This window comes from Nannospalax galili, unplaced genomic scaffold (genome assembly GCF_000622305.1).
Source record: "Nannospalax galili isolate Female #2095 unplaced genomic scaffold, S.galili_v1.0 scaffold98, whole genome shotgun sequence".
Lineage (NCBI taxonomy): Eukaryota > Metazoa > Chordata > Mammalia > Rodentia > Spalacidae > Nannospalax > Nannospalax galili.
Window position 1 is genome coordinate 1,171,252 of NW_008342013.1, and position 14,916 is coordinate 1,186,167.

Sequence of the window (14,916 nt, forward strand, 5' to 3'; positions counted from 1 at the left end):
TCACTCTATTCATTGAGTGCTTTGCTTGGGTTAACAAACAAAAAAGTAAGATTTGTCCCAGAGCATCGATGGGGACCTCATGAGTTACAAAGCCTGATGTTATTATTTATCTGGAAACATTGCCTTTGTATTTACATCCCCCATTGATTTTTAAAGTGCCCTTGGGCATATACCTCTCTCCACCTGCAAAGGCTCAGATGTTTGCCAAGAACCTAAATTGAAAGCTACCCTTCCAAAAATAAACTGATAAACAAACAGGGGTAAATAAAGCTTCAACACTGGTGGAAGCTCTACATCTCAGAGAAATTAGTTGTGATAATAGAAATGACCTAAATGGCCGGCATAAAGTTCAACAGACCTCCTGGTTATAATTAAAAGGCAAGGAAGACCAAAATGAGTCACTCCAATTGGTAAAAAGCATAGCTAATATTTCCTAGAGATGGGTGAGAGGTATGTGCCTCAGAGACAAGAAAGGTGTGAGAGCTTCCCCACCTTTCCACACAAGACAATCATGAGCACTCTGGGTTGATGGGGTGGAGGGAGGCAGCTCTCTCCGCACTGCACTTGGGAAGGCTGAGCTTACCTTGTGACAATAAGATCAGCTTTCTAATCTTTTGCTAAATCGATCACAAAAGAAAGCAAGAATGAGAGACAGAGAGAGAGAGAAAGAGAGAGAGAAAGGGAGAAAGAGAGAGAGAAAACAAATTCACATTCTAGACATCTGATTTTAAAAAACTTAAACAATAAATAGGGATTTAAAATGTTCTGATCACAAAATTATTTTCTGTCATAAGCGATCATCTCATATGCTGTTTTGATGATTTTCAGATCAGCTACACAATCCAAAAATCGTAAAGCAACTTAAGATAAACCAAATTCACAGCATCAGCACCATCCATAAATGGGTTCCAAACAGATGCATGCAGTGTGTGGATATATGAATGATAAACAGAAGCTGTCCCCACAGTCCCTGTTCTGACAGTCATTCGTGTTTTCCTTGGTGTCAGATGTCAGATGGCTCAAGTATAGGTTGCTAAGCAGAGTGCTGGAGATGCGTCCTGTGAGGTCTTTACTATGACATGTGGGGAGGGTATCACTAGGATCATAACAAGAGTGTGGAAATGCAGTTACACTGTGTACCATTACTTTCCTGATAAAACAACCTGCCAATTTCAAGCAGCTCATGAAATCCTACACTCCATTTATTATTTTTAACACCCCACCCCTTTCTTAGTTTCACAAACACACATTTCACTGTAATCTAGAACTCCGTGTTGTTTCTCACATAACTGCAGTTACCACTTCCTAGGTTCGCCACTGAGAAAACAGCAGCCAGACGCAAAGGAGTTACATCAAGGCACACTGAATAAGGAAGAATAAATTAACATTGACAAGAGGGCACACTGATCACCCAGATGGACACCTCTCCCCTAAGATGACTTGTGAATTTGCACATCTCCACTGATATGTTACCAGGAAGAGATTTTCTCTTCATTTCTCACTTACAGCAGAAGAAATCTGTAATCTAATTAGAAGATGTACCAGCCCTCAATATCTGTCAACCAAACGATGTGCAGAAATGTGGAGACCAGCTCTGGCACTCTGCTCAACAGTGTCCCTTTTCCGCTGTCAGCAGTACTGTCGGCCTCTGCTAATATAATTACATTGACTTTTATTCAATTAAGTGCCATCCCTCGCTTTAAAAAAAAAGCTACTTTATCAATTGATCCAGGTGTAATGCAATAATAAAGATGAACTCATGGCAGTGCATTAGCTCTGCTCTTCATAACTTCAGTGCACAGGTTCATTCATGGCTGTCGATTTCCATTACGCAACCACAGTTCAAGAGAATTGATTCTTTTATGTTCATTTCTTAATCTATTTCATTTTTGTTTAATAATCTTCCTAAATGCCATGTGCAAAACACATGAAGTGGGGGCGAGAAGAACGGGCTGTGAAAAGCCAGCTAGTTCTCTGTCACGCCTTGAACTTGGGGAGTCTCTGACACATTTCCCCAGGGTTACTGAAATGGAAAGAAGGAAACCAAGCGGGGGGGGGGGGGGGGGGGAAAAAAAAACCAGCAGGCTGGCTGATGTTCTTTACAGGTGCTACTGATCCTGCTCCGCCTCCAGAGATGAACAGCAGGGAGCGCTTGATTTTCACAAGGGCTTTTGTTGGACCCTTCAGTCGGTCAATTCAAACCATTAACTATCATAAATTACTGTCTTCGAGAGATATGAAGACCTAGGGTCAATAGCAATTTGAGAAATATTACAAGCTGAATTGGGTCAGCATACTGAAGAGGTAAAAAGAAAGGGAAGACGGACAGAACTCTTATGACAATCAGATGGTGAGAGGGGTAAAGTGGAAGGAGGTGGGAGTATGTGGAGACAGGAAGACCCTAGGTTCCTAGGACAGGAACCATGGAAACCAACATGGAATTATTTAGAGATACAGATTTCATTCTGAAGAGAAATCTGGTGTTCTGAATATTCATCTTGAGAAAGAGAAGGAAAAATAACAACCAAAATCTAGACTGATTGGAGCATAAAGAATATAAAAGCTGTTTCTACTTGCTCTGATTAGCAGATGATCCCGTTATGAGGAAGTAAGTTCTTATAGAAAAACAACAAAGAAAAAGGACTGAGATGGAGAAAATAAGTTCATAGGGGTAAAGGTAGGGGTTAATATAGGAGTTAGATCAAGGAGAGTACCTTCAAGAATATAAACAAATCAAGTAGAATACTTGGCACATGGAAGATATTTAAATGTACCTTTACTTGTTTTCAATCAGTAAAACACATGAATCTCTTAAAGAAGCTTTTCCCAAAATACACTACAGAAGATAATTCCAATGAGAAGCATTTAAATGGTGTCTTTGTAAAAAGATATTGATGACAGAGAAAGAGTGAAATGCTCTAGCATCGTGCAAGAGGACATTACACAAGTCAGGGACATGACTCCTCCAATCTGGGCTATATTAAGAGTTATAAATATTTTCTGAGTTTCTGCACTCTTTCCATACTGTGAATCTATCAAAAGCCTCTTCAAGACTTAAGGTCACAAAAAAACAATTCCAGGGAAGGCATCAATCCCTAAACTTTGGTCTTATTTGGAATGCTGAGTACAAGTCCTGTACCTGGATGAAAGTGAACTACCCAGTCCTTTTCCATTTCTTTGATGAACACTTGCCCATACAATCACAGAAGACAAGAGAGTCACCAAATGAAATCAAGTAAATGCAAGAGTGTGCAGAGAGCAAAGGCAAATCTTGCTTTGGATTTGTTCTTGTGTCTTTTTCCCACTTGCCCAAATGCAATGTTTCATAAACAAAACTAAAAATGAAACAAGATAGCCAGGCGTGGTGGCTCATGCCTTTAATCCCAGCACCTGGGAGGCAGAGGCAGAGGCAGGAGGATCTCTGTGAGTTCAAGGCCAGCCTGGTCTACATAGTGAGTTCCAGGACAGCTGGGGCTACAAAGAGACCCTGTCTCAAAAAGACCAAGAAAAAAAAAAAAAAAGGAAACAAGACAAGTGTTTGAGTTTCCAAATTTGGTTTTGAAACACAGAGAAAGAACTGGTGGTTTTGTTTGTTTTTAAGGAAAAGTGTTATAACCAGGTTAGAAAATCAGAATGTGGCAATGTGATGGTTGATTAGTCTCAATTGTCAACTTGATGGATTCAGAAACATCTAGAATTGCCTGATGGACCTCTGTGCATGTCTGTGAGGGATTTTCTTCAGTAGGTTAAGGAAGAAGACCCACCCAACGCCAATGGCACCATCCCGTGGGCAAAGATTCTGGACTGCAGAACAGGGAGAGGTGAGCTGAGCACGAGCATTCACTGCTCTTTTCTTCCTGATTATAGTGCAATGTGACCAGCTGCTTCAAGTTCCTACCACTTTGACTTTCCCGCCATGACAGGCTACACTTCAAATTGTGAGTCAAAAATAACTTTTCCTTCAGGGCATTTTATGGCAGCAACAGAAAAGCAACTAAGACAGGCAGTCAGAAACTGAACTCACAAATTCACAAGTCAGGGTACTATGTTACATAAATATCTGACTCTTAGCCCTTAATAAATTCTGAGGCATTCTAATATCACTGAATTACAACCACACAATTTCTTCGGTAAAATGGAATTAAGGCTTCACTTTGAATTAATTTTTCTGCTTTCACTTTCCTGCTCTACTGTCACTTACTATAAATAGATACCCAAATTTTACAAATAATATTGTCTAGCATGATCATACTGAGGTGTCCATAGAAAATGTTGCGTGTATATGCGTGTACATGTGTATATACAATCATTACCCAGTATTTTCCAGGGATTGGTTCCAGCCCAACACCCCCAACCAAAATCCATGGATGCTCAAGTCCCTTATATATGATCAGAAAGTGTTTGCATAGGACCTATGCACATCCTGCTGTATACATTAAGCCATGTCCAAATTACTTATAATACCCATACAACATAAATGTTATATAAACAGTTGCTGTACTATACTGTATAGGAAATCATAACAAGAAAAATTTCTATACATGTTTGATGGAGTCACAATTTTTTCCAACGTGTTCTGTCTGTGGTTGGTTGAATCCATAGATATGGAACTGTGGGCATAGATATGTAAGGATCAACTGTCTATGTACATGAGGAGAAGGAAAAAGAGACAGAAGAGAAATTTACATTCAGTCTAGGTAAGTCTAGATGTGAGGTGTGAATAGGGGTTAGTCAACATACTCCCAAACAGAACTGTAAACCTGCTCTCCAAATCCTCAGAAATGAAAGATCAAAACCTCTGTTTCTCATTAGTTCTCCTATCTGGCTTATTTCACACAGCCTCCTACACTCATCTCAACATGTTTGTATTACTATTTGTTAATTTCATGCTTACAGCTACCTGAGTTAAATGACATTTTTGACACTACCCATTTCTACAAAACTACAGTTGTTAAATAGGATTTAATTAAAGCTTCTCTCCAGAAGGTGTGAACACTATCCCCTTACTGAGGAAGAAAGCCCAATGTAAAATTATAGCAGATTATTCTCAAAAATCCAAAAAGTCAGAAAATGTATATTAAGTACAAGAAATAAAAGCTAAGTATATTCTTGCAAATTAAAAAAAATATGAAATTCAGTTATTTCAATTCATTTCAATATAAAACAAATCATCCATACTGGTCACGCAGACAGTTCTCTCTACATTCAAATTATCCACTTGAAGATAAGCTCCCATCAAACTCTTTAGGGGGTTAGTTAATTTACTGCACAGATACAGCATGTCTGTTGTAATAACAGGTAGGATGTATTGGGGTCGACCATTTATCAGAATTAGATTTCTTTTCTCAATTCACAGTGAATTATGTTGCCTACACGACTCTCCTCTCTCAGACCCTGCCTTCCCCTTACGGCCCCTAATGTGGCAGGCAAACAAAATTGACAGTCTCATCTTGTCAACAAGGGGCGATTCTCCTGAGAAGCCATTTAACTTTGCAGAGGAAGCAATGTATTAATGTGCTTGTCCCAGGAATGTTAATCATCTTCAAGCTTCCGATCTAACTTTGACGTGAATGAAATCACCAAATTTGTTTACTAAATGAATCGTAATATGCTAATAAGAAAGTATGACATATATGGAAAAGCCAAACAGATGGTTTGTTTACTCCACTTTGCAACTTTATTAATGTTTTAAGTCTGAAGATGTTAGTGAGAATTATTGGTCTGTTGGCAGAAGCAAACATGTCTTTCGCATACTAAATTTGGTGCTATAGTTAGAAAACAATTTGTCATTACTTTGGAATGCATAACAATGTTAACATAGTGATGGCATTTGGGAGGGCAGATGGGTAAATGTAAAACATGTATGCTAGATGCTCAGGTTAAGTGTAGAATGGATATCCAACAGTCCTGTTCCCTAACCGTTTTACTTCCGAGTTGCATCTGACACAGCAAGGCTTCTCCAGGGTGCTGATTATTCAGTCAGTACCTGTTGCACTATAATGAACAATGAGTGTTACACAGTGAATAGATTATGTTTTCACGGCATTTGGAAACTGTCTGAATCAGGAAGCTCATATAGTGCTCAGTTTACTGCTATTGTTGGCTAAGAAAAGCAAAGTCATGAGTCTTAGCATCTTTTTAATATAACCTGAGCTCTAAGTTTTAAGTTTTGTATCTACCCAGGTTGGGGAAGTCACATCTTCTGCTCCATATTCTACAGTCTAACTTATTTAAAGAATGTCTGAGATGCATTTCCAAATAACAGGAATGAGCTTTTTAGTTTATATTCATTTGTCTTCCATTTTGTTTCCTTTTCTAATGTGTGCAATATGAAACATCAATTTCTTTTGGAGATCATTTTCAAAGAAAATAATTCCTGAGATGAAATATTCCAAAAATGTTTTTATATGATTAAAACAGATGAGTACATGGAAAGAGGCAGTGTTATGTAGAACTTTCAGCATCACTTAGCTATGGTCTGATCTAGAATTGCAGGTGGAGAATGAAAATTACTCAACATACCTAAACAAAAAGATGAACAAAAATCTAATTTATATCTTTGTTTAAGTGATGTCAAATCTACCAGCTGACGTGGGTGTGGTGGCACATGCCTTTAATCTCATCACTCAGGAGGCAGAGGCAGGTGGATCAAGGTCAGCCTGGTCTACATAGTGAATTTCAGGCCTGCAGTGGCTATAGGGAGACCCTGTCTCCCAAAGACACAAACAAACAAACCCAAAAAACCCTACTGGTTGAAGCATGAAAACTTAGAGTTAACCATCCAGTAATATACCTATGTGAAACATTTCAACTTTCAGGAATATGCAGATGATTTGGGGGAATTTTCCATAGTGTTTACACAGGCGTGACTGGAAGTATAGAATCTTGCTCCATTTGTTACTGACCACTCCCAACATCCTTGTCCTACATGTATAATTGAGACCATCACTAATCTTTAGGATTTCCTGCTGTACCACTGTGTAGTGCTGAACTTTTTTACCCATTTGCAGAAGAGAAACAAAGCAAAGTGATACTACTGACTTCTTGCTGTCCAAGGATCATTTTGGAGCAAGAAACATTAGCACTGCCCCAGACTGGCGCTTATATCTCATTTGAAACATCTCATTCCTGACCAACAAAGAAAATTTCAATAAAGTACTTTTACTGGTTTAACAACGGTGAGCTCCTGGGATTGTCAAAGTGCTAAGCCTTTTCCAAGGAGAGAAGAAATCAGCAGCTCAAATATAATTAACCTTCCATTCTCAATGCAAACTGCCACGCACAGGAGCTCTGTGGTCTATTAGCGAAGTTATAATGGCCAACAGGCAGAAGCAAAATTGGTCAAAAAGTTGGCTGCTGCTGTCATATTTTTGGAATTATGATTAATGGTACTAATAATGTCGATGATTACTGATATGTGTATCTCCAGCAGTTTATCATATTGCTCTGGCTGCCTACGTCCACAATAAACAGGATGCTATCATTTACCCCTTTATTGAAGGCAATCCTTCTCTTGAAGGAGCATATTCTAATTACTTTGTAATGTTTTATGTCTTAAACATTTTGCAGCTCTGGACCTTGCCAACTGCTTCATGTCTACCATTGATTAATTACTGAAGGTTTAATCAAAATTTAGAACCTAATGTAGTCATTTATGAGCATGCCACAGTGCCAAAGTAGTTAGGCTCTGCTCCCAAGTTTGGAGAGCACTGGGTTCAAAATCGAATCCCAGTCAGGCACAAAGATCCAAGAATTTCACCTTGGGTGCTCTGAGGTTGCCAATTCCATCTCTGCTGATGAATGGAAGGTAATCTAACTATGGTGTAAACAGCATTTTCACCTACCCTCTCACCACTGGACTCCCTCCTTCCCCAATTCCCAAACCCTCAGAGCTCCCTCTTCTAAGAAGGTGCTCAGAATACTTACCACGAGAACACAGTTTTGAAGTGGTTAAACAAGTGAAAAATAATTTTCTGGGACAAATACATAAGTTTCTTTTTAATGTGGATTTTTTTATGGTACTGTCATACAACCATTCACCGTTGAAGTTAAGTGTTTTTTTAATACCATTACTGAACTGCAGAAATGGATGCTAATATAGCTTGGAGTGCTAATGTCAAGTCCTGGTAATAAAAAAGACAGACTGCTGAATGAAATAATTTCAAGTAAAAAATAGAACAAAAGTGCTCTCTCTCTCGCTCTCCACTTTTATTGAATTGGGACTGACTGAGCCAATTGCTTTAGAAGTCTGTAAAACACAATTACTAGTGAGCGAAGTGACCCACCAGTGCCCCCATAGTGACAGGGTGGGCTAAAAAGGCAGCAGAGTTACGGTGGCTGCTCTTGGCAGGCCATTGGGCCTTGGAGGCTTCTTCTGAAGGCCTGTTGTTCAGCCTAAATTTGTCTTATTTACAAAATCTTCCCATTTCCCATCTGTATGACAAAGTAACTTTATATATCACTTTCTAAGATGGAGATGCTCATCTGGCAATGAAGGATGTTTTGATATTCTCATTTATGGGGGTGCTTGTGTATAAACACTCATATGCATTATAGAGGCACGTTTATAGGAGTGCTAGCATGACTTTGAATGGTTGGTCCTAATTCAGATTTGTCTGAGCGAGAGTGAAACTGAGGCCCACCTATGTATGCTCAACTGTTTTTTTTTCTTTTCTTTTCTTTTTTTCCCCAAGGTAAAATAAAAATTACAGCAAGGAAGAAAAAGAATTAAACTGCAAGTAGGTAACATTCTTCCCCTAGTTAATAAAAGAAGTAATAAACTTCATAAAGTGGCACAGCTAAGATCACTAACATGTCAGGCATTACAGCTTTTTACCAGGAATTTACAACTCCTGTTTTGATTCAGGCAGCTAGCATTAGGACATAAAGTGTAGGTATTTTTAAAAAGTGTGGTTTTATGTAAAAAGACTGAAGAAAAACTTTCTTTTCTTAAAAAGTATTCCATCTTCCTCTGACTTAGTTTGCCTCTGTCAAATGGTTGATACTGAAGAACGAAAGTCACTGAATTCTTTCGGCAAGTGCAAGCTTCTTCCACGTTCTCCACATTCATCTACTTGAGGTGCGCGAGGATCTTATGGCGAGAGCATCACATTGCTTCTGTGTAGGCTTTAGAAAACAGGAAGCACAAATGCTTTACAGATCAACTGTCAGTTTTGGACTCAAACAGAAGATCTCTCCCTGTGATCTGGAAATCACAAATGAGCATCTATGGCTAGAGAGTTGGTAGGAACCTTTCACATGAAAGGAAAGGGATGTTGCCAGGGTTTAACAGGTGACTATGATACATGGGTGTAATTCTACTCCATCTTCCTACTGAAAATGGTCCGCATTTGTAAAAAGGAAAGATCACCTGCAAAAGCAAGCATCTCAAATGAAGTTACATACGAGAGACCTCGCAGTAATAAAATTTATCAGTGGGTCCAATTGGTGTTGGTGGAGCAGAAGCAGAAAGCAGGAACATGACACTTCCCAAGTGGTGTCATCACGAAACCTATTCCTGGGTAACAGTTAACGCGCCTTCTTTGATAATTTTGCCAAAAATTTCAAGAAAATACTGGTAAGAGTAGCATGGTGTTTTCTAGGGGAGATAAGAATAAAAGGTATTTGAAAGTAGTGTATTTGTATGGTGGGCGCTACATAGCCACAAGAGATTTAATGCCAACTTCCCTCCACAGGAATTTATAAAAACCTCTGCATCATGCAGGGAAATCATTTGCTGGCCATTATGCTTCACTGTTTATGTGGTGAAGAGTTTTGAAGATGGTAGAAGTGACTGGTGTAGTTAGCATAGTGGAGGAATAAAGGTCGGTAGAGGGTTAAATGAGCTTGTCTTGCATCCAGCTGGGCCAGCAGGAGGTCATTAGGAAGATCCAAGGCTTACTTTAGGCTTGACAGAGTCTCCCCACGATACAAGGAGACTGTTTCGCTCATTGCTCTTCTCCCTGTCTATAAAAAGAACCTCAGGGACAAGAATGACACCGAAGTTTATCTTACTACCAAAGTTTTGCTTGAGGACTGCACAAGTAGCAATTACTCAGAAGGGGGATTTATTTTGTTTGTTTGCTTTTGATGGAAAGTAATGGAGATAAGTACAAAAGGCCTATTGATCTGCTGACTCTATTGTGAAACCCAATAGAGTAGTGCTGGGGAAAAAATCTCTTAGCATTTAAAACCCAGAGGAGTACACAACTTCACTTGAAAAAGAATTTTGGAAACGGAGAAGTGAAGTTTGGTTGAGAACAATGTAGGAAACGAAGCAGTTGATCCAGTAAGATGTTCTCCTCTGGTACTTGGAGAGGGTTAACACACTCTATTTGACAGCTAATTATATTAGGGCAAATATACTAATAGTATATTGGTGCTAAGTGGCTCATTTCTTGGAGGTATTGCCTGGTGAAATCTTGAGTATTTATTGAAAAGCTTTCTCTATAAAAGTTCTCTATAAGTTTCTAAACGTAGAGAATAATGGAAAAGCAAACCAACAAGAATGCTGGCTGCACTGAAGCGGTAACAGAAGGCAGGTAGCGTGCTTTCACATCTCCACCTCTGCTGTTAATGTATGCGGTGGCTCATCAGAGGGAGCTCATGTTAATTTATTCCTGCACACCTGTACAGGGCTGGAAGTCAGGTAATAAGACAAGCAAAACCTACACATTTCTGGTTTTTAGCTACTGCTACCCAGGGGCCTATACAAGAACAAATTTAGTTCTGGAGACATCAGCAGGTTTTAATAAACCAAATACAGATGTCTTACTCCATACAAATCAAGAAGTTTACATGTTTAAATCTAGACTGATTAAACTAGCAATCAAAGAGAAGGTTCACACTTGGCACCAATGTGCCTCATATTTATTTATAAATCACCCTAGGCAGATATTATTTTGTTTTAAAATTTATTCATTTGCCTGAACCACTCTCACACACCTTGAAGATCAACAAGATACACTTATCTTTCTGATAAAATTTCTGATGAACTTTAGCAGTTACTGTGAGAACAAATAAAGATGGCAATCTCATCATATTATATATAATTAAATATAATGTCATGAGTATGGTAACCAAAGAGAAATGTTTTTTTTCTATAGAGATCACTTAGTTTATGAGTACAATGCCATCATTTTACTAGATAGAGTTTGAAATTTACCATCACCACAGCATATATAAATAAAATTTAACACACTAGGAAATGATAAGGAATATTACGGAAGCACACAGACGGAGTTAGGTTTGTTTTTTCCTGAGTGGAAAAAAAATTATATATATATATATATAAAACTTCTACATGGGCTTCTCATAAATAGAGGTGAATGACCAATGAGACATACTAAGAATCAAACTTTAAGTCATAGGATGAGAAATGACCACAGGTAATCTAAGCTCTGTTAGGACTATCATGCTGTTTATGAAGACTGCAGGTTCAGGCCACTTAGTTAGAACTTCTTCAAAGGGAGTATTACCTCCCCCGAAGACATCCGTCCGTCCGTCCGTCCGTCCATCCATCCATAATTTATCTAGATAGCTACTTCAAATCTATGAGTCAGCCTTCTGTTTTCTGAAAGGCCACAATTCAGCAGCAGAAAAATCAAGGGATAAATAAGGAAAGAATTTCAAAATCTAATACTTCACTGTGTTCTCAATACACACTTGAATACTTTAGCAATCACCTTAGAACATCAGAGCTCTTTGTGGAGAAAATTATCCACATTTTATCTTTCTAACTCAGGATAAAAGTTATTCTAACAGCTAGTTAGTGACCAAAATGAATAAGACTTTTTATATATTAGCGTGCTCTTGTCATTAGTGTGGAATGACCTTCCAGGCTTTCTAATTTACCAAATACACCACCACTGACAACTATGTCCTGAGAGATACCTTTAACACTTGCTGACAATCATCAGCCCTGACAAACCTGCATGTGTATTCTTTTTCTTCCTTTCTTACTATAGATAAAGAACATTCTTGCTTTTCAAAAGGCCTTCAACTCTATCTTACAAAACCTAGAAGGAACATGAGTAAAGACTCTAATTATCTGCCAAAGCTAAAATAGTATTCAACACCTTCCTACCTCCATCTTACTAACACATCTATCAGAAGACCTAAAACGCAACTCTCTCATGTACACTCATTTTGGAAGTTGCTCCCAACTCCTATATGATACCTCAGTCTGGAGGATGAGACGGCTACATTTATGAACAGAAGGAAGAAGGAGATTCCATCAATTTTATCACAGACATCCTAGGAGCCTTTCATACTTTGGTCCCCATGAAGACATTTTCCTGACTAAAACTTCCCCTCTAATGCTTTATTTGCACAAGGAAGACAAGGTGGAATCAAGGATGGATGAAGCAAGTATTTTGGGGAATAAGAACAAATAGATTTGGGGAAAGCGAGATTAAAGACAAAGGAGGGATTCTTTGGGAAAGTCTTTTGGCTAAAGAGAAAGAGAACTTGTCATAACTTTAACAGTGGATTAAAGAAAGAAAAATTAGAAACATAAGCTTTCTGGGGGTTGTATAGGTAACAGCAAAAGAGAAGACACAGAAGATAAGTCTAAGGAATAGACCAGCAATGGGACCCATGGGCCTTTGTGAACAAGGAGACACAAGCACCAGCTGACGTTAACTGGAAAAGATGATAAAAGTCTGAAACAGGAGTTATGTATTTGCAATTTGTCATTTATCATGTGTGATAAAAGTCTAAAATTAAAAAAATTAGATGTACTGCTGTCTCACGCAGACGCCCTGCGCTGGCTAGCTCCTGAAACGGCTCATCTGCACTGCTCTTCCCGCCCAAGGCTCCTTTGTCTAAACTTCTGTACAGCTGGTCAGAAGCAAAATCCCGTCTTTAGAATAAAAATGGCAACTGAAACATTCTTTTGCTATCAACGAATATTCTTCCTCAGACAAACAGATATGACCCCAACGGAGCCTCCTCTGGTCAGGACACAACAGCAGCACTTGTGTTTTCTGGCTGTGCATAAATGAGAGCACCAAGCCCGGTCTCTTAGCTATTTATTCCAGTGTTATGATCTGCGTTGTTTTCAGCTCATTAACTAAAACTGTGATAGGAATTCATGCAAATAAGTTTAAATTTTTGCTTGTCTCCATAAATATTTTATGCAGGTTTTCACAAGTCTTTTTTTGTTAAAAATTTCAGCATAAAAAATTTCAATACATCAACTTCATTATAACTATCATATTCTTTGAAATTTGAAAAACACATTATTCCAAACTCAGGATGGGTAGGAATAGTACTGTATTTATTATGCAAAGTACAGCCATTTTATCTGACCATGAGATCTGGAACTGAAAATAACTATAAGCCATTCTTATAGATGTGGGAAATCATTAAAACAACAGAATTGGGCTCCTTTTATGTCGGCAGAAAGAAAATATATGTATTTTCATTGTAAAGAATTGATCTTTCATATGTGGAAAGAAACCAAAGTACTTCGAACAGGTCATTACTTTTCAGTGATTGTTAAAAATCCAGACAGCATTTTAGTACATAGCCCAGGTCAGCCTCCAACTCCCTGAGTAGCTTAAGCTGTGTTCTAGCTTACTGTCTTCCTCTACTGCAACCTCCCAAGTGCTAGAATTGCAGGCTTGTGCTACCACATCAGCTTCAGGGGCACTTTTATAACAAGGTACTTTGTCAAAGAATCTGGTCAACTGTGCTAGATTGTTTCTATTGTCAACTTGATACAACTGGGAAAAGGGACCTCGTTTGGGGAATTTCTCTATCAGGCTGGCCTGTGGGTATGTCTATGAGGCACTTTGATTGCTGAGTGATGTGGGAGGGCCCAGGCCACTAAGGGGTGGTGTCACTCCTAGGCACTATGGGTGGTATCACTCTGGACAGGTGTCCCTGGGTTGTGTAAGAAAGCAGGATGAGCACAGGCCAGAGGAGCAAGCCAGGAACAGCATTCTTCCATGGTCTGTGCTTACTTCCTGCCTCCAGGTTCCTGCCCTGAGTTCCTGCTCTGGCTGTCCTTGCTGATGGAACTGTGATCTTTCCTCCCCAACTTGCTTTTGGTCAATGTTTCTATCAAAACAACAGAAACTAACTAGGACACCAACTAATAAACCAGAATATGGATGGGAGATACCTGGACAATTCATTAATATTTTTCACATATGCTGTTTTTTACAATGAGATAAAATTTCCTCTGAAAAATACCATAAAGTCAATATACAATCCCAAACCATACCCCATTAAGTGGGAAGGAATGGCTGATGTGTGACTTGAGTTGGGCTGGGTTTTATAAGGAGCCACTCATCAGCTCATCTCCGTAAGTGAAGGGTCATCTTGTTACCCCACTGGCCACCCTGACATTCCATCCAAATCACATTTTCTCTAGGATTAATAAAGAACATTGTAGGTCTAAGAGCAGCTGCTTCTGTTTAAGTCCCACTGTTTCAAAGCTACAGCTACATAACCAGAGTTATATATTCTAACTGATCCTAAGGTACGTGCATGCCTTCCCTTCTGTAACTCAGTCCCACGGCAGAGTACATTTCAGAGATGTGCTCCAAAACACAATGGAGCTGAGATAAAGAAACACACACCACAACCCTGTCCCGCATCAATGATTACTTTGGCTTCATTATCTTCTGATAGTTTCATGATTCTTAAAGAATTCAATGACACACTAAATAGTCATGTAAGGAATGATAACATTTCTGGTTATACCTACGGAGATGCAGGCTGTCTCGATGTCCTGGACCTATGGTTCTTTCCATCCGTAAATTTCTGTTTCTATATTGGATAAATATGTGTGTATGAAGATAATATATTGATTTAATTAAAAAGCCACAAGGCAAAGCAGAAATATATATATATATATTTATATGTATGACAGAAGTTGCGGCTTCTAAGTAAGGGCTCATGGGGAAG

At 38.8% G+C, this 14,916-nt stretch overlaps 1 protein-coding gene across 15 annotated transcripts in view; it reads right to left on the bottom strand.

Annotated features, from left to right (window-relative positions):
- Positions 1–14,916, bottom strand: part of Bnc2 (basonuclin 2) — a 435,111-nt gene that overhangs the window by 4,115 nt on the left and 416,080 nt on the right. For 7 of the 15 annotated variants that reach the window (XM_017799278.2, XM_029565767.1, XM_017799276.2 and 4 more), the window contains one exon: positions 14,713–14,778. The exons of 4 other annotated variants lie outside the window; for them this stretch is intronic. In XM_017799278.2, coding sequence (XP_017654767.1) covers positions 14,713–14,778 — 66 coding nt within the window. Of the gene's footprint in view, positions 1–583; positions 618–14,712; positions 14,779–14,916 lie in introns of all 15 variants that reach the window. 4 more of the 15 variants (XM_017799281.2, XM_029565772.1, XM_017799280.2 and 1 more) reach the window with 4 other exon arrangements.